At 49.1% G+C, this 25,019-nt stretch overlaps 2 protein-coding genes across 3 annotated transcripts; both read right to left on the bottom strand.

Moving 5' to 3' along the window:
- Positions 1–5,276: 5,276 nt before the first annotated feature.
- On the bottom strand, positions 5,277–19,494 carry UNC119 (unc-119 lipid binding chaperone; the record flags this gene model as incomplete). Of its 2 annotated transcripts, none has more annotated exons than XM_082008405.1 (5): positions 19,328–19,494; positions 9,211–9,324; positions 8,186–8,324; positions 6,207–6,379; positions 5,277–5,389 (listed from the first exon to the last, which is right to left on the bottom strand). In XM_082008405.1, the coding sequence occupies exons 1-5, from the start codon at positions 19,440–19,442 to the stop codon at positions 5,277–5,279; spliced, it is 654 nt and encodes a 217-aa protein (XP_081864531.1). In that variant the 5' UTR covers positions 19,443–19,494. The 2 variants fall into 2 exon arrangements, with proteins under 2 accessions (XP_081864531.1, XP_081864532.1); XM_082008406.1 differs by having other exon boundaries at positions 8,186–8,288.
- Positions 19,495–20,297: 803 nt separating this feature from the next.
- Positions 20,298–24,416, bottom strand: PIGS (phosphatidylinositol glycan anchor biosynthesis class S; the record flags this gene model as incomplete). The annotated part of the gene is made up of 12 exons (XM_082008602.1): positions 20,298–20,642; positions 20,801–21,011; positions 21,376–21,476; positions 21,600–21,745; positions 22,010–22,124; positions 22,227–22,369; positions 22,710–22,908; positions 23,081–23,172; positions 23,334–23,423; positions 23,927–24,038; positions 24,110–24,249; positions 24,377–24,416. 12 exons carry the CDS (start codon positions 24,414–24,416, stop codon positions 20,367–20,369), a joined length of 1,665 nt encoding a protein of 554 aa, XP_081864728.1. The 3' UTR covers positions 20,298–20,366.
- Between the last annotated feature and the right edge of the window lie 603 nt (positions 24,417–25,019).

Here is a 25,019-nt window from a genome sequence, read left to right as displayed (position 1 = left end):
AGTCAATGTCACATTCAAACAGGTTTTTGCAGTGTAGCATGAAGATACAAGCAGACATCACAGTCGGCATCAACACAGTGATTTTAGGGAGGCAGTTAACTACAGCTTGTGAACAGATACACAAACACACAATTTCACCTGCTTAGTCAGACTGTCCTGTGATATAGAAAACAACTGAGCTGCCCTTGAGGCCTAGAGTATCACACTCTTCAAATATATTACCATGTTTAGAAAATAGTATGAACTGTCCATGAGATTTAATATCTGATTAATATTGAAACATTTGTATAAACTTAGGCAGTGCTTGTGGGGGGGATATAGAAAAGAACTGCTATCAGAAGCTACCAGCTATCTCAAACTCAAGGGAAAAAGCATTAATACTACCAAGTCCTACTTTGTTGGACTTTATGATCTTAAAGGTTTTTTCCAACCTTAATGATTCCGTGTGTGTGATACCATGGGCTTAAAACTCTTGGTTCCAATTAGATATTAACTCTTTTCCTGTCCTTGTCCCTCTCCCTCATTTTTTCCCAAAGATAACTTTTACCACTAGAGTCAATGCATGTAAACCTGCAATAAACCTGCAGCTTTTGTGCAATACATACAGTTCTAGTTGCACTTCCCCTCTGCCTCCAGTAAGGGATAGCAGTAACCTCTATAGTTTCATTCCTAATCAGATCTAATTAAAATTGAGCTGTCAACCTTTTTTTTTTAGGTTATGAATAATTAATAGAACATTTTAATAATACGTATTAAGTACAAGAGTTGGATATTAGCATTTTCTTACCTTAAATAGCCCCCAAATAATCTTTGCATGAACAAGAGTTCCCCTTAATTTTTGTCACCAAGATTGGAATCTAGTTTTTATGGGTCATCATGTAGCACTATTTCTCAGTATACTTTAATAGTCTGTTTGCTCAAAATGAAGGAATTTGGAACCTGGTAGCTTGCAGTGTTTCACACAGAGCCAGCCACTGCTGTGACACTTTACAAAAAACTTTGACAAGTTTTTGAAATGAAACTGAAATGGAGGGCAGAGGTGGCAAACAGAGCTATCTTAACTGACCTGCTCAAAACCAAGACGTAGAGAGAGATGATGAACCAGAACTGAACCCCAACACACTGCTTTCAAACCTGAAGAGACTTTCTACATTAAAAAAAAAAAAATTCTTCTCAGGGAGAGTGGATTATTCAGTTAGTTCATAAAAGTCACCACGTAAAGGATACATTCACAGAAACAATTTTGGCTTTTGTCACTGATCTGAGAACAAAGTTTCTAGAATTTAAACCATACTTGATGTGTTAATTTTAAAAATAAATTGTTCTCTTTCTGCCACTGAAGTCTGTGAGTTATTAGACCATGTAGCATGGCAGTTAACCACAAATGTATTATTGTTGCTTTTCTTTAAAAATACTGAAGTTTAAAGGAATCCAAGACTGAGAAAGCAAAAGAATGTGTTGAGTTATAATTTCCTTGTCTCTCAGAAAAATTATGTCACTATTAGCACTCACAGAGACTTAGTTTTTTTTCCCAAGATTAATTCACTCTGTAAAGTACACATATAATCCTGTCTTACAACAGGAAACAGCTAGTCATTATTAGCAGATAATCTTGGTTAGCTCTTAGATGTTTTCTTTCCTTTTCAGAAAGTCAGATCCTGAATTTCCAGACGGGCTCGTTAAAACAGAGCTGTAGTCATAATTAAAATATTTTTTAAAATGAGACCGAAGAAAAAAATACAAGAATTATTTTTCCAGAGCCAATATTTGGTGATTTGTAGATGAACTTCCAAAGTAAACCCAGTAATGATTAATACTAAAAGACAAAATAATAACTAGACGGGGAGGCTAACAAATTTTTCTGTGAACAGTGCTGTTAAGAGTTGATTTTCAACTGGTTTATAATAAGAATCAGCTGCCAATTTAATGGAAAAATATGTGGGTTTCATTTTACAACTGTCCTGAGAGCTCTCTGCTCCCTTTCAGATGAAAGTTGAAGTTTTTCAGTGCTGTACAAAGCATGGTCTTTATGTTAAATTTTGAACATAGTTTTAATGGAAAACAAGGACTGAAGCGGTACTAGAACAGCAACTGTACTGCAGAAGTTTTTAAAGGAACACTCCCTTACTGCTGTTTCTGTGCAACAATATAACATCTCATGTCAACACTACACGTTATACTGCTGCATAAACAGGCAGACAAAGGAACAGAATCTCTCCCTTGGACAGCAATTCCCACAGGTTTGTAAACATTGTGGATGTAGATTACCTTAAAGAAATACTTAACAAAATGTTTCCAAGTGAAATGGAGAGATAACAGTGATAACTGTTGCAGTGGAATACAGAAAAAAGCACCTTCATTACACTTCCCACAGAAAGTTTTGTTATTTGCCTTGGTTTAAGAATCAGAACTTGTTATTTGTAGCAGTTTGTAGGGACTCTTAAAAGAAGTAAAATCCTCAAACTAAAAAGCTAAAATAGGTTGACATTTTTTTTATTGAAAAAATCCAGTATTTGTTCCTGTTTTAAGGTATTCCTAATTACAGAAGACAACAAATTCACTCAATAAAATATCTCCTATATAATTCACACTAAATTTTCTGCTAGTCTGAAATTATGACCCATAGAATCTGAATTATCAGAACAGCTAGCAGAATTCAGGAAATCAGTAATGGATAGTTCATCCTCTTACAAGTCCCTTCAACAACATACTGCGCTATTGGGAGCGAGGTAACTTTCTCTAGGTTCTTTTTTAAAAGGGCATGTCTACCACTCAAGTTTTCCTTGATTACAGTAATATTTTTATGGAATTACTTTTGGTTTTGAAGTCCAAAGTCTTAAAAGGAGGTAGCATAAAAAAAGGAGTAGAACATGACTTTCAGTTCTGCAGACAGTGATACGCTATACAGAGAGGATACTCAGTACGATAACCCAAGAGCCTGCACCAAAGTACAACAACTGCTCTCACCAAAATATACTGAGATGATATTTCTGTTTGAAATGCATGACTGGCAATTCTGGGCAAGCACCATTGCTAGAAATCTTTTAAAAATCTTATGCACAGAAGTGATTATTATGAACAGCAGCTGAGAGTTGAAAGATACCCCCAAAAAAAATGGTGCTAGTGTCTGGTGCTTGGTGCCTATAACTAGCACTACAGGATGCTAGTTATAAACACACACACTCTCTTCTGTCTTCAAATCCATATATTTTCTCCTTCAAGAATTGGAACAAAATTCATAAATACTTAAACCTGCAAAATATCATTTTGAATATATAGATAGTTTAACAGCCCTGATGCAAAAAAAAAAAAAGGGGGCGGGGCGGGCAGGCAGGGAGAACCTAGACTTTTTGAAACTATTTTCACCTTCAGTGATTATTGTGCTATAAAACTTAATGATCAGTAGCTCAAAACATTGTACAAACAGTGAGGAAATTTTTTGTAACTCAAACAGATAAGTCAGCTATAAGCTAATTATATGATTTAATACACTAGAGACAAAAAATAGTGATAAGTACAAGTCTCATTGTGATAACAGTTACTACAAGATACCAGTGTAAAATCAGTGAACTTTACAAACTTTCTTAGCTCTTAGTCTTACTAAAAAATTCTGTGCTGTAACCTAAACTCAATGCATTTTCTTTAGAAAACTGAATCCTCTTTCAGAAGTAAAGCAAGCCAAGCCAAATACAAATGGTAACACATTTAACAGTGACCACAACCCCAAAAAGAGCACAAAAACCTCCCTCTTGTTAGGCAGATGGCTACACTTGGAACCATTTGTAGTTCTGTTTGACTTAGGCTGCAACTAGCAAGATGTTAATCACAACTGGAAATGGGATTTTATAAAAATTACTACAATCACACCTATCTGAGGCTAACATATAATGTTCCACTTAAACTCACAGAATTAGACATGGAGACATCAAGTATTTATAGAAATATCTACAAACTGCAACTGCCTTTTTTTTTTTTTTTAAAGTATCAGTGAACTGACCTTTAGAGTAAGGGTTTCATGACAACAGGCTACTCCACATCAGCCGCCTTGGGTTTTGTTTTGCATACACTAGTTTATTCTTTTGATGATGCCACTTCTTTGCATATCTATCTTTCTAAGAAGTGCATGCTGAGAAACTTGGGCAAAACTGGTCTTAAGCTTCTTATAGAGTCTGAAGAGAGAGCTTTTGCTAAATTTTTGCTGTGCCTTAAAGTCCTATGTTATTAGACTTACTGTTTCACCTGTGTTAATATCCAAGGCAAAACATTTTTAACAAAGGGAAAACACTGGCATAACATTCTTCAAGTTCAGATGCAAATGGAAAATTGGAAATTCCACACTCTCCAGCTGCCCTAGGCAAATTAAAGTGTTGCTGCAACAAGCAGTGCTGAAGCTTTATCTTAGTATTGAGCAGAGATGAAGGAAAACAGACATGGAACACTTACAGCATGAATAGGCTGAATGATAACTATGTAAAAATGTTAAATAAAGCTAAAATCCTTCAATTTTTCCTGACTATTCTGCAATCTGTTTGCAAAAACTGAAATTAATGGAAAATGCTTATGGAGGTTCATAGACCCTCAATGCTATTTTACCTTCATCTGAAATGTAAAAGGACAGTACCCGATTAAAAACAGCTCTGTCATTGAACTACTGGTTTTCATTACGAGTTTCGGTGTTTCCAAGATTAAACAGAGTATTACATAGAAGGAACAAAACTAGAGGATGAGGTACTTATTTAGAGAACTAATCTAAAGATTAAACTTGCTTTTGTAAGATGTTATGCTCGACATTTTCAGCTGGAGGTACAAGTTAAATTGGCCATGCCTTTGAAGCATTCACAAAGAGAAACAAACAGAACTCTGTATTTGCATCCATCCACTCAGGTGGTTTCTCAGATTACATTCTTTGAGAAAGCAATCACGTCCCAAAAGATACTTGAGGGCAAGAACACAAATCTGCAGAATTAGGGCAAAATCCCCCAGGTCCCACAAGGCCATTTTCAAAGCAGACACTTACAGAACTTAGGGAAGTGGTATCCAAAGATCATCTAGCATTGTAGAACCGCTTAGAGTTCTGAAGAACTGGGTCTGCTTCAAAGCTCAAGAATGATGAGACTGGCAAATGTAGTCATGAAACTCCTACTGTGGCAAAGAGTCCTTGGTTTGCAGATCCTTGTCCAGTTGACGTTGTAGACAACAGAACTGAAGGTGTTGGTATCCCTGACGACTTTGCTAGGAAAAGGAAGGCCAGCGCAGGTTGGCTGTCTATCCTGTGCTCAAGGTCCTCCACTGTATGAATAATCTGCCTTGTTGTGCATCACGAGCTTGTTGTCTACAAAGTAGAAACTGTCCGACTGCGTCTCATACGGATGAAGGATCATCTCTCGAACTGCAGGGGAAAAAAAGAAAAATGGTGTCACACAGAAGCCCTACTGAGGCAATGCTCTGCACTGGGTTTCTGTTACGTTTAACAGCATTGCTCAGATAGCAGCAAACTCACAAGTGAAAAACCAAAACAAGAACCTACCCAAACCATTCGTTGACAGTATCTTTTAGAGAACTCAAACATATTCCAAATATGTTAAGGCACCATACAAAGTGTGAGTGTTCTACCTAACCACAAAACAATATCACACTAGAGTTTGGGGCTGTTTTAATTTTGTTTTTAAAAAAGTGATAAAACAGCAAACTCAAAGGAAATTTGTTCTGGTGTGACAATAAGCAAGCAGCAGTGCATCACTGTATTTTCCACCAACTGTATTATTAGTGCTGACCTACATGATTAGGGGTTGTAAAGAATATGAGGTCACACAGACAGTACTGATGCTGTTGTGTCTTGGGAAAGAGGAGAGAAAATAAAAGTTATATTCATACTAAAACTAAAACCTCTCAAGCTATCAATATAGCACATCAAACAGGACATAACATTTAAGTCACCCATTTACTGGACATATTTTTAATCCTAGTTTTTTTGTTGGTTTATAACAAAATTGTTTTTCTCCCTGACACCAAAGCTTCCCTTTTATGAATTTAAAAAAAAAAAAGCAACTTGTCTGGTGGGTGACAAGATACATGCTACTAGAAAACGAAATCTGTATTAACACAGATACAAAACTACCTGGAAGTATCCTACCCTACCTTTGCTTCTTCAAAACACCTTAGATTAACATCACTATGTGGTAACCCAGTAATTAAAGAGAGCTTACTGAGGTCCTCAGAGAGCTGTGGGAATTCATAGATGTGCTCACAAGTATTTTTACTGCTGGGGATGCAGAACCCAAATTCAAAATCAAAACTCTTAAGCAATTGATCCCGGAAGTAGTGCCTCTCAATCATGCGGAAGTTATTAATGGGTTTGTCCCCTACTGTGAATTCCACTCTGAAAAAGAAGGATAAGATTGAAATGAGCTTTTTTCTTTAAGTAAGATTTTCAACCATTCCTGAAATGTAGAAGAGAGGTCTTCTAAAAAAAGCCAAAAATCTAAAGCAAATTATAGTTTCCTCTTTTTCTTAAAGCATGCTACAGGGACACAACAGAGCATTACAAATCATAGATTATAATATATTTTTATTCTTTTTACTAAAAAAAAAAGATATGCAAGACAATTTTACAATTTTAAACTCATCTTCGGTGTAGAAAAGATCCCTCCAACTATATTGGATAGGCACTTCACTAGATGACCCAACAGAAGTTCCTTATTGCTTTGGGGTTTTAGAAAAGTTACTTTAATTCTTCTGGTGGGTATTAAAAAAACAGATCTACAGAAAACTGTCTGTCTTCTGTTCCTGCTTTGTAAATGGTAAAGGGGTGCAAGTTTCAACCAGCACTATATTCACATTTCTCTTAAGAAGTATGACCTTTTGCAGAAAGACAGGTATTGGTTACATATGATACACTATGAGTAAGCCAGGAAGACACTGTTACTAGTTTGGCACAAATCAAAAGCTGGATATTTACAATTTTAACCAAATAATTGCCAAAGAGTGCTAATTGATACATAACTTGGATTTTTCTTCCAAACCAAAATCTAAACAGTGCACATCTTTAAGATTAGCAGGAAGCAGTATTACATAATTTTGCTCTAAATATATTCTCTGACAACAAATTTTAATTCTTTTCCATCAGAACCAAATGCTGAATTTTAATAAAGTTCTTAAAAAAAAACTTTTTTTTTTCCTAAGCAAGGCTACTGTACATCAGTTCTTGTGAAATACACCTTTGCTGCTGAAGGGATCTATCAAACTGCACTCCAACATGAATCCAAATTAATGATTTCTGTACACCTGAAACAAATAGATTTGTGCTGGAAACTGTTAACTGATGCTCAATTATAGTATTATGGACTTCATCGCATAGTAGCAATGGACATAAAGCTCTTGATTAGATCTACTAATTTAAACATAAGTGAACATAAAGAAAAATAAAGATAACAAAGAACCTGCCATGCTGTGACCCAATATCCTTCCAAAATCTCCACCAGAGACAAAGCAGCCCGCCAGTCTGCTCTTTGCAGCTGAAAACTGCATGTCCCCATGCATGCTATTTAACTGCTGATAAATCTGTAGTTACTAGTAAGTTAATAGTAGTAGTAACAGTGTAGTTAGGAGTAATCACTACTAACTTTTACTGAAGAAACAATACACTCTGTCACTTGTATTATAGTAGCAATAACTCTGGCCTAAAGCTTTACAGAAAGGTATTTTAGCTGTCACATTTTGGTGTGGTTTATTAACAGATGCAGGCAGTATTACCAGACGCATCGAAGATCATTTTGGTACTTAAAGTGTCAAACATTACTTCACCATTTCACGCGCATCTATGGATTAATGATTTTTGGGGAATGCACCCTGGAAGGCTGCAGGCACATCTTCCAAAGCTGGCGGAACCTCTGACAAGCAAACTATGATGTACGGAAGAGAGCTGGAATATCTGGGTAGTCTGTCCACCTTATTTTGCCCCTTCTAGCATTAACTTTTTCAACGCCATGCCTATTCCTGAGTTAAATAAACAAGCTAAAGGGATGGAGGAAGCAAGGCATCCAGCAAAGGTGTTTGGAGAGTCTCAGAATAACAGAAGATCCCTACGAAATCAACGTCCTGACAGGATCAACAAGCAAGAGCCACTTTTTCTAAGGTTTCAGTTGTTTCCTGTACTAGAAAAAGTAGCACAGGAGCAATTACTTACGTGGCTCCCACTTGCCGAAGTCTAAGAAAAGCTGGGGTAAACTGATAGCGTACAAACCGTCCAGCATTGGGGTCAATGTCCTTCTTGTCATTGCGTTCACGTTCTGGAAAAGCGCAAAGTAAAGCTCCGTCACAGTCGTCTGAGAAACAGAAACCCAGTGAAAATACTTGCAATCATACATTATTGAGACATATAAGCCAGGAAACTATTCTGAGAAAGCCTGACGACGTGCTTACCCTCTTCCTATCCTCTCAAAGGCATCCACTACTGGTCACTGAGAAAGAGTATTGCAAGATGGCCCTTTGGTTTAATATACTTCTTATCTTCTGAAGTGACTTACTGCTCCTACCTCTGCTTCAGGATTGCAGCGTGACTCTGAACATGCCATTTCACCTTAGCGTGTCTGGTTTGCTATCTCTGAGCTACAGAAAACTTCCTCTCATCTGCAGGGAGATGGGGAAGACTTAAAAGAGCACTTGATCAGGAAAAGAACAGATGCCCTGGGTTTTTATTACCCCTGGCAACAGGTAACACTTTGGTGGTTAGGAGTAACACCTAAAAATTATGAAGGGAAAAAAAAATACACAAATTTTCAGTTTGTCTAATTTGCACAATTGACATAGTTGCTCCTTTTTGGAAACACCACCTTCCTGACCCCTGAGTGAAAGATGTTAGACTAACGGTTAAACTGTCTACAGGGGGACTCTAGCTGAAGAACAGCCAAGAACTAGCCGTGACCTCCTCCTCTGCGGCTGTTTACAACATCCATCTGTCCTGCCTCAGCACAGATGGCAATCAGAAGAATACAGCCGCAACAAGCTCTGTTCGCCGTCTTGGTGCCGTCTTGGTACAGAGGGACACCTGAATAGTATTTCTGCTGCAAGCTGGGACTCTAGCCCTCTTGCAGTCGAGAGCATCTCCTATTTTTGGGAAGTGTATTGAGTAAAAGGAGCGGGAAAAGGCAAAAGGAAGCAGATAGTGGCATTTGTTTGTTCATGAAAACAGCATTTCATGTGTGCACTCACCTGAAGTTGCTGGTTTGGTGATTTCAAACAAGACTGTGCCAGATTCCATGTCCCGGATTTTGAACCTGGTGAAGTCTATCTTGTAAACATTTTCCTCTGGAGTGCACAAATAATCTGCAGAGGAAAGCAAACTTAAATGAAGGCTGCCCAGATTACCAGGTACTACTCTTTGGAGATCACAACCAGCAATGAGAGCAACTCAAATGCATTTCCACTACTACCCTGTTTTTAATCCAAAACTGGGGTTTGTGAAGACAGTCCCAGTTCTGAATGCTCACACCACCCTGCTTGGAGAGGACAGGGAAAAGGCTTCTCTCCCCCAGCACTCGGAGGTCATCACCTTTTTCCAACCCTGTGGCAGCATCTTCTGTATCCATTTCCTCTCAGGGTATTGAGAATAGTCAGCACCTCCATCAAATCCTAGCCTTTCCAGTGTAAGAGGCTTTGCCTGTTTTAAAAACTGCCCTCCGGCAGAAAGCAAGTGCTAAGCAGCTTTGGGAGCACTAAGCCTGCACTAAACTGGAGCAGGAGTGTCCTCCCTTGTTCCACCTCTCCTGTCTCCAGCCCTCTGCAGACAAAGGATGGCCTCTTCTCTCCACTGATGCTTGTCCCATGCAAGGATTTTTTCTTCCACAGCACTGAAAATGGTGCCTTTTCCTGTGTTAGGAAAACAGTCTGGGAACAGAGCCCTTCCCTGCTTCCACCAGTCAGTATTTTTGGGAGAAAGTCATTGTTTCTGGCTTCAGCCTTGCTCTGCCCTGAGCCAGCTCCCTGGCCTGGGTACCAGCCTCCTCTCTGGGGAAAGAGCCGTGGTGCTTCATTTTCACTGCACATATAAGCACAGACTGAAAGCAGCTCCAACAACTTACTTTACCCTGACAAGTCTAAATAAGTGTTGTATGTATACAAGCCAGGTTAGCTTTTGAACAACCTTGCAATATGCATATTGTAGGAGACCTGTTTTGGAGGTTCTAAGGTGAAAGTAAAACTTTTAATTCTAAGCCCTTTCTCAGCTACTAATTCCTGCTGCTTGTCTGACTTAATCCCTTATTTCTGTCTGCTTTCCTATTTCTAAAATTTAAATACATCCATCCACCTAAGGCTTATTCCTTGACTTATGAAAACAAGTTACAGTGTACTCAAGAGATCATACCTGCCCATTTCAACACCTACTTCAGCGCAGGTACAACAAATCAGGTACCTACAATACGGTTGGGGCTTGTGGTTCCTGGGCAGTGGTTAGCACACCCCATAGACAAGGAGTTAATAAAAGATTGCTGCGGGGTAGTAAGAGAACATCCCAAACGCCACGCATTGCAACCACCAGACAGCGAGGCCCTCATGCTGGGATCTGTAATTACAGAAATCAGGTCTCTCTGTAGTCAGCACTACGGAAGATTGCTCCTAGGCGCTGCTGACCAAGAACTGCACATCTAGCACCGGCACTGTCCTCGAAGCCTTTTATTCTCTGCAAATCTCCTTAACTTGGAGGACTGTCTGCGTGCTCGCTGGTACAAGGAACAGAGGCGTTAAACATAGTCTCTGGACAGTTCTGCTGCTCTCCATCATCATCACTGTACGGTGAATGCTCAAAGGAATGGGTTTTAAGAGAGAGGACTGTGTTCGAAGCATCTCCAGTGTTTGGCAGGGAGGTTTCCCTTTCAACATAGCACAAAATAAAACTAATGCCAGTACCGGCACTATCAAGAAGAACAAGGTAAAAGCTCAACCTTTTTACTACCACAAGAAAATGCAAGCCTAACGTTAGAAGAAATAGCCCAAGGACTGCACAAAATCTTCTTTTCCATCTTTAACAGTAGCCAACAAGATGGGACAGAAATTTAAATCAACCCCTTGCCTTAAACCCCAACATTTAGCAATCCTCAGGTAGATGTCCTGCAATCACATGATGATTTGAGATTCTAACGCATCAGCCAGCCCAAATTCTCAACCCATCCCACAACTTCCCTGCTCCAAGCGGCCAGATGCAAAATGCAAACTGACAGCAGCAGGCGCAGCTCCTGCAGTCCCGGCTTCGCCTCCCCCAGCCCACAGCCGCGCTCAGGCCAGCTGCTCTCCATGAAGGCGAGGGGCTGCACCAGAACAGGCTGGCGGTCGCCTGGGAGCCTGGGACACCTTCCCTAGAGCACGCAGACAAATCTGAAGCCGGGTTTGTCTGCAAGTTAATAATTAAGTGTTTTTCCTCCTGCAGAATTCCTGCCCATCCAGCACCATGGCAACAGCTTTATCCCCCCCCCCTTGGCAGCAGCGTTGCTGCAGTAACAGTGTCCCTGACTCATCTGGAGGAGAGGAGAGCCAAGCAGCAGAAGAGGAGTAAACCCTGGGCAGAATCTCCACCAAGCTCCTGCTCATTAATGTTTGCACCCCTGCACTCTATTTTCCAACTCTTTTTGCACTGAAAATATTTTTTAAACTTTTTTTTTTTTTTTTTTTTTAGGTCAACATGCCGGTGTCTAACCAGATGACATCTGGGAAGATTAGCTGCCAGAATACAGCAGTCAAGTGTTTTTTCCTCCTCTGGCAGTGCCCAGTCTCCTGGGCGGGGGGGAAGAAGACGTATATATATTCCTTTCAGTTCATATTAAATTCGCTTGCTGCAACTACTGTTCAAAAATCAAAGTAGCCACGTGCTGGTTTCTTCCCCATACATAACAAGAGCCCACCGCTACACTAAAGGTCTTACTGGGAGTGGGCTGCTTGCAACTGGCAGAGACTTCTGCTTAGCTGAGCACTGTCAAATTTGCTAATATCATCCCATACATACTTATTTTTAAATTACTGTAGGGCCCAGTTGCCCACATTTCCGTGACACACTTAAATGTATCATCTGCTTTCACTGTCCTAATTCACCATCACCACAAGGCAGCACCCATGTCTCTTAGATAGACACAAGGCAGCTCAAACCTCCATCGAGTGAAGTGATGGAGTTCTGCTGCTCTCCATCATCATCACTGTACGGTGAATGCTCAAAGGAATGGGTTTTAAGAGAAAGGTAGGCTTGTCTCTCAGGACAGAACATTTTCTGGTTTCTTCCACTTCCCCAGAACCAAATAACAGCGGTATCTCCCTTGTACTCACCTGATTCAGGGCTGAGGGAGAACACACTCTGAACAAGGGATGAAGGGATGGACACATCAGCACTGTCTTAGGAAACCCAACAGATTGGCTTTTGTCCACAAGTACTCACATTAAGCAGTGCAAAAACAGGTCACAAAAGAGGAGCATTTCCTACTCCTTCCTAAAAGCCCAATGAATTGTCGCATCACAGACCTCCATATCCAAACTTTTCCTGGAAAGAGTTCACCAACTGAGCTGAACTTGTTCTCAAAGCAAAGAGCAAACTCTTGCAACTTGCCCAAGCCTGGTATTAGCAGCTGCTTCTCACTCATACATCACTATTCCTGCTGATGCATCTGCAGCTTCTTGCCCATAATCTCTGTATCATGTCCAAAGATCTGCAACTCCTCACTATTAGAGACATTTTCTACCTTAAGACCTACCATGGTTTTGAAGAGTTTGGAAGCACAACTAGCAACTCTGTGGTCATCTTAGGAAGCAGCAGAGCTGGTGGACCTCCCGAGCCAGACACAATGGATCCCTTCATAAATTCTGCTATTCCCTTTGTATGAAAAAGTGATTCCCCAAACTCCCCAACTAGCAATCATTAAGAGATGTCTGGCTTTGTTATCAGATACAGTGGATGCTCATTCCCTGTTTACAGCTCTGAGGTGGTACCTTTGCTGTCCAATCCAGAGAAGGGCCGGTTCTCATCCAGGAAGCCTTCCTTTCCTCCCCTCCCAAGAACAACCAAGATTGCAAAAGAAACCAGCAAAACAGGCCAGACAATGACAGCAGGCACTGCCTATTCTCTTGTGAACAATGGTACACTGTGAACCCTGGGCCACATTTCCAGCCACGTATTTTAGCAACCTGGTGTTAGAAAGGAGCACAAAAATTGAGGAATAATACAACTCTGGATAATGCAAGAAAGCTAATGAAGGCACTCTTGCCTCCTGCTCGTTCCCTGTTATTTCAGTTATCCAGTGGATGAGATTAGGTGTTTGATCCTCATCGGAGAAAGCTAAAAGTTGATCCTATATTTTCAGATTTCCCTTGAAACCACCCCACCAGGCACATTTATCAAAAGGAGTTCATAGGCAATAGGGTTAACACTCCTTGTCGTGCTCCTTTCAAGATCCCTTCTCCTTCTCTGCAACCAGGAGGAAGCACATGTCCCCTCTCGCAGACATTACGGATATTTCTGCGGTGCTCATCAGAGCGTCTAAGCTCAGATCGGGCAGCTCCTATTTTAAGGCTTTAACATCCCAGAAAGGAAAGCAGAGTATACCTGGGGTAAGAAAGAACTCAAAGTCTGGTCATGAAAATGGGTGTAAATCAGGAGGATGCTGTACAAGAAACTGATACAACATCGGTGACTTGTAATGGGGATGTCTCTCCCAAACACAGGCAATAACAGGAATTTGGGGAATGAGAAGGCTCCTGTAGCTATGCAGGCCTATTTCTTAACATGCATTAGCCAACAAGGTCAGAAGCTATTTTGAAGACAACTCCCAAGGCATAAGCCAGGTATAAAGCAAAGACAACTGCAGATGAATTGCTAGGAGCTGGAGATTAGGAGATTATCAGATTGAAGAGCCTCAGGAGGAAGCAAGCAAAAATAGCACGGACTCCGTGAAGATGCGGAGCGGTGACGCAGGACAGAGTGCAAGACCTTGAGGGGAAGGCAGGGCAAGTTTCACGAGGTATTGATACGCCTGCTTAAACAACCGGAGTTCAATTAAAGACAAAACTAAACCACTTCCCCTGCCCTCTGCCTCAGCAGTTCAAGTCCGGGAAAGAGGTGGGCAAAGAAACAAGCTAAGACAGCACGGATGCACCCCGTTTCTGAAGCCATGGGTTTTGGATAAGCAAAGACAGCGGGGGTAAACGGGGGGGGAGGCACCTGCAGCCCTCCTGCCTAGCTCAGTAGTTAGGCTGCTGTGGACGCCCCAGAGGAAAAATCTCACACCCAGAGGCTACCACGGCAGTTGTTCTGCGGCGGCACATTTACTGACCGACGTTTGGAATGAAGCAGAGGGGTGCATCCCAGCTGGCTCTCAGCCGGGGCACTTCCAGAGGTCCCCACTCCACACCGAGCCCCGCTGCACAGCTCACCACCCTCCCAGGCTCTGCTTTTTGTGGCAGCCTGCACATCTTTTTTTTTTTTTTTCTTTTTTTTTTTAGCTAGAGCTTTCCAGACTTCACCCTTTCAGAATTAATTTGATCACAGCCCTCCAGGTCTTGTTAAGGAAGGATGGAGCTGCTCTTTCCCCATCCCCAAGGCATTCAAACACTCTTTCCCAGCCCCTTGTTCACGCTGATTGCACTCAAACTCCGAAACCACGTGCACAACATTAACAAAATCAGCTCACTTTGCTCTTACGCAGGGCTAAGCCAGCGCAGTCCGGCCCTGCGCAGGCGCCCATGCCAACTGCCCCAGCTTTCCTCTTACCTTTGCAACTTCCACCAGCGATGGCCCAAACACACAACACGGGCAAGAGGAGGAACCCCCTCTGCTGCCAGCCCAGCACCCTGTGCTACGCACATGCCACGTGTGCCACCCCCGGAAATCTTAACAGTCCATATTGTACTGCGAGACTACTAAAAAACCCTTCGTCTAGGCAACGCTTCGAGCCGCGCGTTATCACAAAGCCTTGAGAAGGTTCCTCACGTACATGGTGTTGCCGAGGAAAGGGGTCACAGTGAGAGCAGCTTGACACAGCCCTGGGGTATCGCTCTGCGACGAGAAATCAGTGTTACCGAAATGCTTTTACGCATCACAGCCCTCAACAACTCAGAACAGTGATTCCTTAGCCTCCTCACAAACACCCCCAGCTAATCAGAGCTCCTAATACAATTAATTTACCCGATTAATTGGGGAAGGAAAGTAATGGTTCAGGCTTTGAAGATCGATTTTGCACACATCAGCTTCCCGTTAACGCTACGGGGAAACTGGTATGAAAGTCACTCACAAAGGGTCAGCCCTGACCGACCCGTTGAGGCAGTCTCTACCAAGCTGGCCTTTAGCTAAAGCTGCCGAGAGAAGCCTCGGAGAAATCATACACGACAGCTTAGGGAAGAGATCAGTTTCAGAAATGATTAAGTGTGTGTTCCTTATTCTTAGGTTTTGGTTTGGAATTGTTTCCAAGCACATAATCAATTACTTAACCCTTTGATTTGCTGAAACAAAATAAGCTTTAGCATAAAGCTTAAAATATCAGCTTTAACCTAGTATTACAGCCAAACCGCAGAGGTGCCTGAAGCTGTGATAAGCAGAGCAGTCTCCGAGTCTGAAGCTTGCCTTTCGCTACGTATCTGTTTGAAGCCCGGTACTATTGCACACTGACAAAAGGGGATGGCATTACGGGGGCTGTAATATCATCCTTCTGCTGAGCAGCGATGACTCTAACCCCAAAGATGGAGGAAGAAATTAAAGCTCTGCTTGAATTAACCTTGGCCTACAGCTAACGTGGGAGTAGCACAGCGTGATCCAGCAAAGCTGCGAGATGCAGCATGGTCACAGAATCACAGAATCATTAATGTTGGAAAGGACCTTCGAGATCATCAAGTCCAACGGTTAATCCAACACCACCATGCCCCCTAAACCATGTCCCGAAGTGCCACATCCACATGTTTTTTGAATACTTCCAGTGATGATGACTCCACCACCTCCCTGGACAGCCTGTTCCAATGCTTGACCACTCTCCCGGTGGAGAAATTTTTCCTAGCATCCAATCTAAACCTCCCCTGGAGCAACTCAAGGCCATTTCCTCTCATCCTCATCAAAGACATGAGGGACAGTGCTCGGGGACAACAAGCCCCAGCTCCTCAGCTGGCTCCGTGAGCAGGATGCGGCCTCCCAGTAACTGCAGGCAGGCTCCTCCGATCCTCTGGCTGCTTCGGTAATTAATTGCAATTTGAACTGAGCTCTGCCCCGCTCCCTTGCTAATACTAAATTAATCACATTGTAAGATTTTTCCTTTTTTTTTTTTTTTTGTAACCACAGTCGTGTGAGCAAGTAACAAATATTACTACTTGCAAAGAAAATGGTTCATTCGCCTTACACCTAATCCAGCTGGAGCAGCGCCAGAGCCAGCCCAGCCAAAAGGCCCAGGTATTCCAGGGCAGCTCCCCAGGTCCATCAGGCTGGACCCTAACGTGCCCGGAAGCATTACAGCCCTGGAGCGGCTGGAGAATTTAACATTGAAAGGATGCGGCATATGCAGGACGGTTTGCACAACTCCCCCTTTAAGCTTATTAGAAGCACATTAAGAGCAGAGCCCAGCTGGCTCTTCTGGCTGGTTACAGACGGGGTTTCTCCGGGTTAGCAGTAAGCGTGCTTTGCCACGGAGCCACATCTCCACCCTCCCAGCCCAAGATGCTTAACATTTGGTCATTTATCAGCTCTACCTACTGGAAGAGGAAATCCCAGCTGTGCTCCTTGATGCAAAAGCAAAGGCTTTCCCCAGACCCAAACGCCAGAGCCGGGCTCACAGCCTGCCCGCATGCTGCCTGGTCAACAGGTAGCAACCACAAGCGGCGGTTTGGCTCCTCAGAGACCCAGCTCATCCCAGACTGGAGGACGAGCAGATTTGCCTGGTGTATCAGGAAGCACTGAGGAGCTCTGCAGCAGGCAGAGCAACCGTAGAACGGCAAACCCTGGCTCCTAAAGAGCATCTGCAAGATATGCACACCCCAGGCACATGCAGCACTGCGAGGGCCCTGCTGGGAGCACGCACAGCGCAGGCAGCCACACTATGGAGTCCCTTTTGTACCTGGATCCATACCGTACTCCGTCCAGTAGCTGGGATTCTGCTTCTCCCCACACAAGCTAGAAGGCCATTCAGAAACACAAGCTACTCATAGTGTAAGCATTTCTCACACACACGTTCCTGCAGCACCAAGCTCTCCTCTGACATGGTTTATCCTGGGTGGTGGTTACTGAAGTAATGTTAAAATGTGGCCAGACCACCCCAGGCCCCTGGGCAGCAGCCAGCTGAACCGCAGTCCCTCGACGGCGCGAGCTACTGGCCCACAAGTTTGGGTAAAGATGGAGTATAATTCATCTGGAACAGCAAAGGATACCCAGGGCACCAGGACATTTCTGCTGCAACCCCACCTTCAAACTGTCTGGAGCACCACAACTTTGGGCATCAAAACCAGAATTGCTGAAATAGGGCATCGTGTCTGCCCTGACTTGGCATCTCCAAGGGAGAGGCTGGGGCTGGGGTAGCCACGACCTTCTCTCACATGGTCCGGTCCTTCCTCCTCCCTGCAGCACCCTCTGCTCTGAGCAGAAGACTGGAACGGTTTCGCATTGGTATTTTTGGCAACCTGTTTTTAAGAGCTTGCTATGGCACATGGAAATGAGAAAAGGCCACAGAACACCCTGAATAATCATTACATGTTAAGGATCAGAAAAATATTCTTGTACCTTTGCTCTGTTTGTTAAACCCACCAGGTGGAAAGCCAAACTTGAGCAGAGGTGCTGTAAAATATTCCTAGGCTATAAGATACAATATGCTCGAGGTGGATGTATTGTATACCTGCATCCCCAAATGCACACCGTTTTCAGGTGCGAGAGTGTTTGCTGGCTCCCATCCACCCAGCAAGACAGATGAGCATGTCCCATGGGAAGGTGTTACCCACGGCTCATCACAGTGCCTGGTTCTTGTTCAGCACAACCCATCTGCACCCCCTGCGCTACCCTCGCACCAGCAAGTCTCAAAGCAGGAGGGGAGCAAAACATTTTCATGCATTTCACATCTTCCCTGTGCTCCAGAGCATGCTGCCCTATGGTTGGAAGGGGCAGGCCACAACCAGCTCCGCTCCCAGCCTGGCTCTGGAGCCGGGGTGACCAGCTCAGCCTTCCCTGTGCCCTGGGAACACGGGTGCTGACCAAGAGCCACGCACCATCCATGCCAGCCAGAGCAATGCCACGTGAGGTCCGCATGCCCTGAGAGCGAGGGTGCAGGGCGGCCATGCGTCTGCAGCCCCTCCAGACAGCCCCACCAAAGGCAGGGACACGCAGGCTACCATCAAGCAAGCACATAAAGTGCCTAACGCAGCCATCGCTTGGTCTCACCATCGAACGGCTCTCCTGGCGACAGGCAGGGGCTTTCTGGGCCTGGGCAGTGAACCACGCTGCTGCAGCCCATCAGAGCATCGCAGTTCAGAGCAGGGGACCCAAGGACCTCCCCCCCAGCATCAGCAGCCCCTCTTTCAGAGAGGGGAACCTCCCTAACCCCTTCCTGAGGGCTAACACCAAGTCCTCCTGCTCTCCCTCCCACCCATCCCTCCATGCTGCCCAGCACACGTGCGCCCACGGGGCTGCCTGCACGCACCAGCCCTCACAGCCGCATCCTTCCTCGCCAGGGCTCGTCACGCCACGCAGCCCTGGCCTGCGACACGAAACATCACAAAGAGGAGCTTGGCTGGACACCCCGAACACCCCTCTTCTCCCCTGCCCGACCTGCTGCCCGCAGGGAGATGACCCAAAGGTCCCAAGGATACACAAAAAGGCCTTTTTGGGGGGCAGGGGAGCAGGCCAGCCCTGGGCATTGCTGAGACCGGGCAAGTGCCTTCCCCCAGCGCGGCGCAGCACGGGCAGCTGCGGGGTCCTGGCCGAGCACCGCGAAGCCTCCAGCCGCCCCGCTCCCGCGCCTGCCGTCCCCTGAGGATGCTCTGAAGACCAGCGGGGCTATACTGGGGACAGGGAAACCGGGAGGGAGGCTGCAGGATGGGTCTATAGCGAGCCCACACGCACGCTGCGGCGACGGGTCCAGCCTACTCCCCCCCCCAGCAAACCCAGCGCTGTTGGCACAGGCTCAGCTTGGCCCAGCCCTGCTCGAAGGGGCACGGACGCAGGAGAGGGGGCGATGAGAAGAGCACCGGGAACACCTCACCGCTGGCCTTCGACCCCGGGGCGGGGGGCCCTGAGGCCCGGGCACCCCCGGGGGAGAGCCGGTCCCCTGGCCCCCGCCGCTGCGGCCCCCATCCCCTGCCCCCCGGGAGCAGCCCCCTCCCCGGCACCCACCGCTGGTGACCCGCTGCAGCCCCAGCACGTCGTCGGGCCCGATGAGCGCCTTACGGCCCAGCTCCTCCTCGGTGCGCGCCGCCGCCGCGGCCCCGCCGCTCTTCTTCACCTTCATGGCCCCGCCGCCGCCGCCGGTGTGAGCGGCCCCGGCCCCGCTGCGCGCCGCCGCCGGGCCCCGCCGCACCGGGAGGGGCATCGCCGCCCCGCCCGCCCCACGGCCCGCCCCCGCACCATGGCGGGGGGGGGTCGGGGGGGCACGGCCCCCCTCCGCCGGCTGCTCCGAGGGGCTTGGAGCGCCCCTCCCGCCGGGGGGGGGGGGGGGAAAGAGTCCAGAAGTGGCCCCAGGAGCCACCCCCCAAAACGGCCGGGGGGGCAGGCCCCATACCTGCCCCTGAGGGCACAGGGAGGAGGGGAACACCCATGGGGGGGGGGGGGGCATAACTGCCCCCTAGGAGCTGCAGGCTGAGACTAAATAGAGGAGCTGGACCCCATCAAGAGACCGACCCCGTTAAGTAAGAACTGCCCCCCAACAGCTGAATCCCAATAGGAACCCCGATAGTGCCCCCCACTTTGGGCTAAATACCCGTAAGAGAAGAGCCAGACCCCACGGAGTAAGGGGTGGGGTGCAGGGGTGGGCGAGGGGAAGGTGGGGCGATGGGCACTCTCAGAGGGCAGGGGAGGAGGTTCACACAGCCCCACACCAGCCCCCCGCAGAACCGGGGTTTTTTCCTTTATTTACACAGCAGCTTGTTCCAACCACAGGGCAGGGCCAGAGGTGCACACCAGGAGCCCCCTCCCTCCTCTCTGCCCTCAGCACTTCGGAGGGGACGGCTTGTGACCCTGACTGAGAGCATCTCCCACCCCTCAAAGCAGCCCCCCTTCCCACTCCTGAGCCCTGGCCCCAGCAGACCCAAGCTGAGCTGCTGGGCCCAGCCCTGACACCGTTCTGGGGCACCTTCTTGGGCCATGGGTCCGTAACAACACGTTCCACGAGCTGGGGACAGCCCCAGCCCCAAGGCAGGGCACCATCACGATGGGCTCAGTCCATCTTGGTGGGCTCCTTCTTACGCTGCCTGGCCTCCCTGGCAATCTTGGCCAGGGAGAGGAGAATGGGGACAGCCATGGGCAGGAAGAGTGGGATGTAGATGGCAAATTTCTGGTCATCAGGGAAGTAGAGAAGATGGAGAAGAGATGGGTCAAAGAAAGCCCGTTCTGAGGAAGTGACTGCCTCCTTGCTGGCCTGGAAAGCCAAGTGCAGGTGGCCCGTGGCCAGCTTGGCCATGGCCCTCTGCGCCGAGGCCACCGCTCTGTACACCTGTGTGGGAACACCATCGACAGTCAGTCCCTGGCCAGGGAGGGCCACAGGAACAAGCCAGGCCTGGGGAGCACCACACCGGCAGGAGCTCAGGGTTTGCACAGGGACTGCGACACCTGGCCCCCGCTGCTCCCCACCTCAGGGTGCCCCAGCTCTACCTCAGAGGCAACATCATCTTTGATGACAATGTTCCCGATCTTGTCCAGAAGCTGGGCCAACGAGGTCAAGGTGGTGGACACGGTGGCGATGTTCTCCACAGTGTGGGCCCAGAGCAGGCGGTCCAGCTCCCAGTCAGCCAGCCCCTCATTCCCCGGGCTCTCCAGCACAAACTCGGGGGGCAGCTCCTCCCGAGATAACCCGAACAGTAACCTGGGAGTAGAGGAGAAGGTCCCAGCCCACATCAAAGCCTGCAGCCCCACGTGCACTCCCTGCTCTTCCCTGCTGCATTCACAGTCCTGGCAGGGCTCAACCACACCTCATGGCCTCCTGGGTGCAGGGCAGGACAAGACAAGCCTCCTACCTCAGGAGATGGAAGATGCGCCAGCACCCCTGGCCAGAGAGCAGTGCTGGTTGGTGGTCAGCACCTCAAAGGCCACGAAAAGCCACCCTCAGCCTCCCCAAGCCCAGGGAGGAGTGAACGAGCTGCATGGATACAGCCTGCTCTGACCCCACCGATCTCCAAGTCTGCCAGGAGAGCACACACAGGCCCAGGGAGGGAAGAGCCCATCCTCACCGGAGCTGGGCCAGGAAAACCTCCATCACTCGCACCATGTCCACGTCCACATGCAGCGGGAGGGAGGCTTTGGGGGAAGCAGGAGCTTCAACGTTGTAAACCTGCAGCAGAGCATGTCAGCGAGGCACGGCTGGAGTCCTGGGGCTGGCAGGGCTGCCAGCACTCGCTAGGGATGGGGTGCCACTGCCTGGTCTGAGCGCTGCCAGCACCCCAGGACCCCATACCATGATGCCACCCCAGCGAGGGCTGTGGAAGGCGTTGGTGCTCACTGGGGCTCCGTCCTTGTCCTGGATGTACAAAGGGGAATGGGAGTGCTCTGGCACATAGAGCAGGAAGTTCAGCACGGGGTAGAGAGAGGCAGCACTGGAGCCTGCAGCAGGACACAGTCAAAGAACTCCCCCGGCCAGCAGGGACAGCGAGAGCAGACCACCCGTACGCAGCGCTGGGGCAGAGCGCAGCCTGGCTCCTCCTTCCACAACAAGCCCCGAGCGAAACTGCCACCCCAGCAGGTCGCAGTCACCCTTGCTCCCATCTGGGCCTTGACAGGGCATGGTGCTGTGGGGAGGGAAGGGGGCACAAACCATAGGCACAGCTGTCCCCCCTCCCTCAGCTGAGTCAGGAGCGCAGCGCTTACCCAGCCTGGCCTCCACAGGGTTGATGACATGCGGGAGGCTGTGAGCGCTCAGGAAGAAGCTGGAGGACTCCTTGTCAAAGCGTGGTGTCACTCCTAGGACAGCGTAGTACAGGATCTGCAGGCACACAATAAAGATGTTGCTGGCAGAGAAATGCGTCTCAGGGCACCCAGCAAGGCCCAGAGCTGGGCTCTACCCATCGCGTCTCCCAGCTCTCACCTGCGAATCAACAGAGAAGTTGGCCACCAAACTCAGTTTGTCCAGGACGGGCTGCACATAGCGGTTCACGGCATCCTCGATGTCCCAGTTCACGGCATGGGACTTGGGGTCGGGGTTCAGCAGGCTGAAGGTGATCTCATACCCTGCCGAGGACCCGCAGCCTGTGAGGCACTGGCATGACCACTGCCTGTTGATGCCGAGGCCGGGCATGTGCCTATGACAAGAGCTCCCAAGAGCAGCAGGACCTGACCCCCTCCTCCCTGGCCCTCCCCAATGCGGGGTTATGCACCAGTGCCCTAACACACAGCAATCGCAGCACAGATCCTGTCCCAAAACTTTCCAAGGGCAAAGGGAAGACCCTGAGGTCTGTTACCCTAGAAGACATCCAGGGATGCTACAAGTACGGCAGGAACAGGATCTCCCCCCTCAGAGCCAGAGGGCTTTACCCAGGTCAGGGAACAGGGCTGGGGCGCATGTCCATACCCAGGCTGGATTTCAAGTGTCGCCGGGTGTCAGGGCCAAGCGGGCTGTCAGGCACACGGTCTGAGAGGGCAGCAGCGATGGAGCTGGCCGTGAAGGACATCACCTGTGTGAGCTGCTGGAGGCGGGTGCGGAGGGTGGCCAGACCCCCCCCAGCCCTCACCAGGGCACTGCGGTGCTTCCCCACATAGACGCTGATGCCCTGAGGAAGGGGCAGGGGTGAGGACCAGGAGCGGGGCTGGCTCCTGCCAATGCGCCGAAGAACAGCATGGTGCCACCTGTGACAACCTGGGGATGGATGCCTTCCCCCTGCCCAGGGCATCTTTGAGGGGTGAAGTGCGCAGAGGGTGGCACCGCAGGGTGCTGTTCCCTACCTGAGGCAGCAGAGAGGAGGTTTCAGGGACCATGTACACAGTCAGAGAGCCCAACGAGGCATCCTGCAGCAGGCGCAGAGCAGCATCAGCCTCTGGGGAAGACGGAGGCATTAGCAGGGTTAGGAATTTCACTCCAATCCCTGTCCCAGCCTGAGACACAGCAAAGCAGAGTCCTCTGCTCAACCAGCCTCAGAAAGAGGAGCCTGCTCCCCCACAGAGTTCCCCCAGCTACCACGATCCCTCGTTCCAGTACCTTGTGCAGTAGCCGCATTCAGCGCTGCTTCCTCCTCAGTCGTGGTGCTGCGATAGACTGTCTCACAGCGGGACGTGATGCTGGTTCTCACTGCCCGGGGGGTGAAAGTCTGAGTGAATTCACTAATCCTGGCCCTCAGGCCCTTCATAGGAGCCAGATGCTAAGAGGGACAAGGGACAGCCCCAGGGGACACACACCACAAGGCTCTTTGAGCATCAACTCTAACCTCAGTTGACTGTCCCACCATGGCACACGGCCTCGGCTGGTCCGCGGTGGCATGCAGGACAGCTCCACACCACCCAGGGCACATCCCAGTCCCCAAGGGCTGCCAGTGCCCCCATCCGCAGGGAGCGGAGCTGGGTTCTTCCCTCCCACACCCCGGGGACCCTGCTGCCCCCGCTGCTCCCCTGTACCGCCAGCTCAGGATAGGGTGATACTGGCGAACATGGGTTTAGGCTACAGGGAGCTCCGGGCTGACGGTTCCTGCCAGCCTCCTGGGGAGAGAAGCCGTGGGCACGCAGGGACCCCCCAGGGAAGGACGAGGCCACCCAGGAGGGACAGATGGGGCAGGGACAGCCGAAGAGGTCTCTCACAGTTCACGGAAATCTCCCTCTCCTGAACGTCGCTGAAGGGCAGTGGCCTCGGCAGGTCCCCAGGCACCGACCCCGGGGCGAAGACTACGGCGACGGGCACCGCCAGCTGGAACTGAGCAGCGTCAGCGTCAGCCCGGGCACCCGAGCCCCAGGCCCCGCTGCCCCGGCCTCCCCGACACTCACCGGCAGCTGGCCCAGCCCGTCAATGTCCGCGTAGGGCAGAGCAGCGCGGTAGGTCTCGGTCGTCCTCCACCACAGCGGCAGCCCCAGCACCACGGCGATGGCCGCGAAGGACAGGGCAGCCCGCCGGCCCCGCGCCCGCTCTGTGGGAACAGCGGTCAGCAGCGGCCCGGCTCCCCGGGAACGGGGCAAGGACCGGGCACCCGGGGACAGAGGGTGGGGAAGAGCGAGCGAGCGAGCGAGCCCCAGGCCGCCGCCTGCCGCCGGTACCTGCTTCATCCGCCGCTATCGCCGCGGCCGCCGCCGCCATCTTCCCTTCCGGTCCAGCCGAGGAGGCGGAGCCTGCGCCAGCCCAGCCATTCAGAGCTCCCAGTCCTCACGATAGCCAATAGGCGTGGGAGACGGAGAGCGGTGGCACAGACGGGCGGGCAACCGCACCAATCAGAGCGCGGTACCCGCCCCGAGGCGGGCTTTGGCTGCACGGCCTCTACGGGTGCCGCAGAAGGACAGAGGGGTCCGCCCGTGGGGGCGGGGGGGCGCAGCGGGTGACTCTGCAGCGCCGAGCACCGCGGCCGGGAAAGAGGGATGAGGACGAGGGAGGAGGAGGAGGAAGAAACAGGGGCTTCCCACCCACCCCATGGCCCGTAGGGAGAGCCCAGCCACCCCTCCTGGCTCCCAGAGCACCACAATGGGTGTGGGTGGGCTGAGACCAGGCACAGCTCATTGCATGGATGAGCACAAAGAGCTGCGGGTGGTGCCCAGAGCCGGCAGAGGGATGGGGCAGCCCGAGATGGGGCAGCATGCAGTCCCCGGGTACCCCACGGCAAGGGAGGAGGCGGCACAGCGCTGTCTCTACCGTTTATTCGTTGTTAGGCTATTTGGTACATGGGGTGCACACGGCGAACACAACACA

Source organism: Phaethon aethereus (genome assembly GCF_964289735.1).
Source record: "Phaethon aethereus genome assembly, chromosome: 19".
NCBI classification, from domain to species: Eukaryota; Metazoa; Chordata; class Aves; order Phaethontiformes; family Phaethontidae; genus Phaethon; species Phaethon aethereus.
The sequence above is the reverse complement of the archived record's forward strand: the minus strand, read 5'-3'. Positions and strand labels throughout refer to the sequence as shown.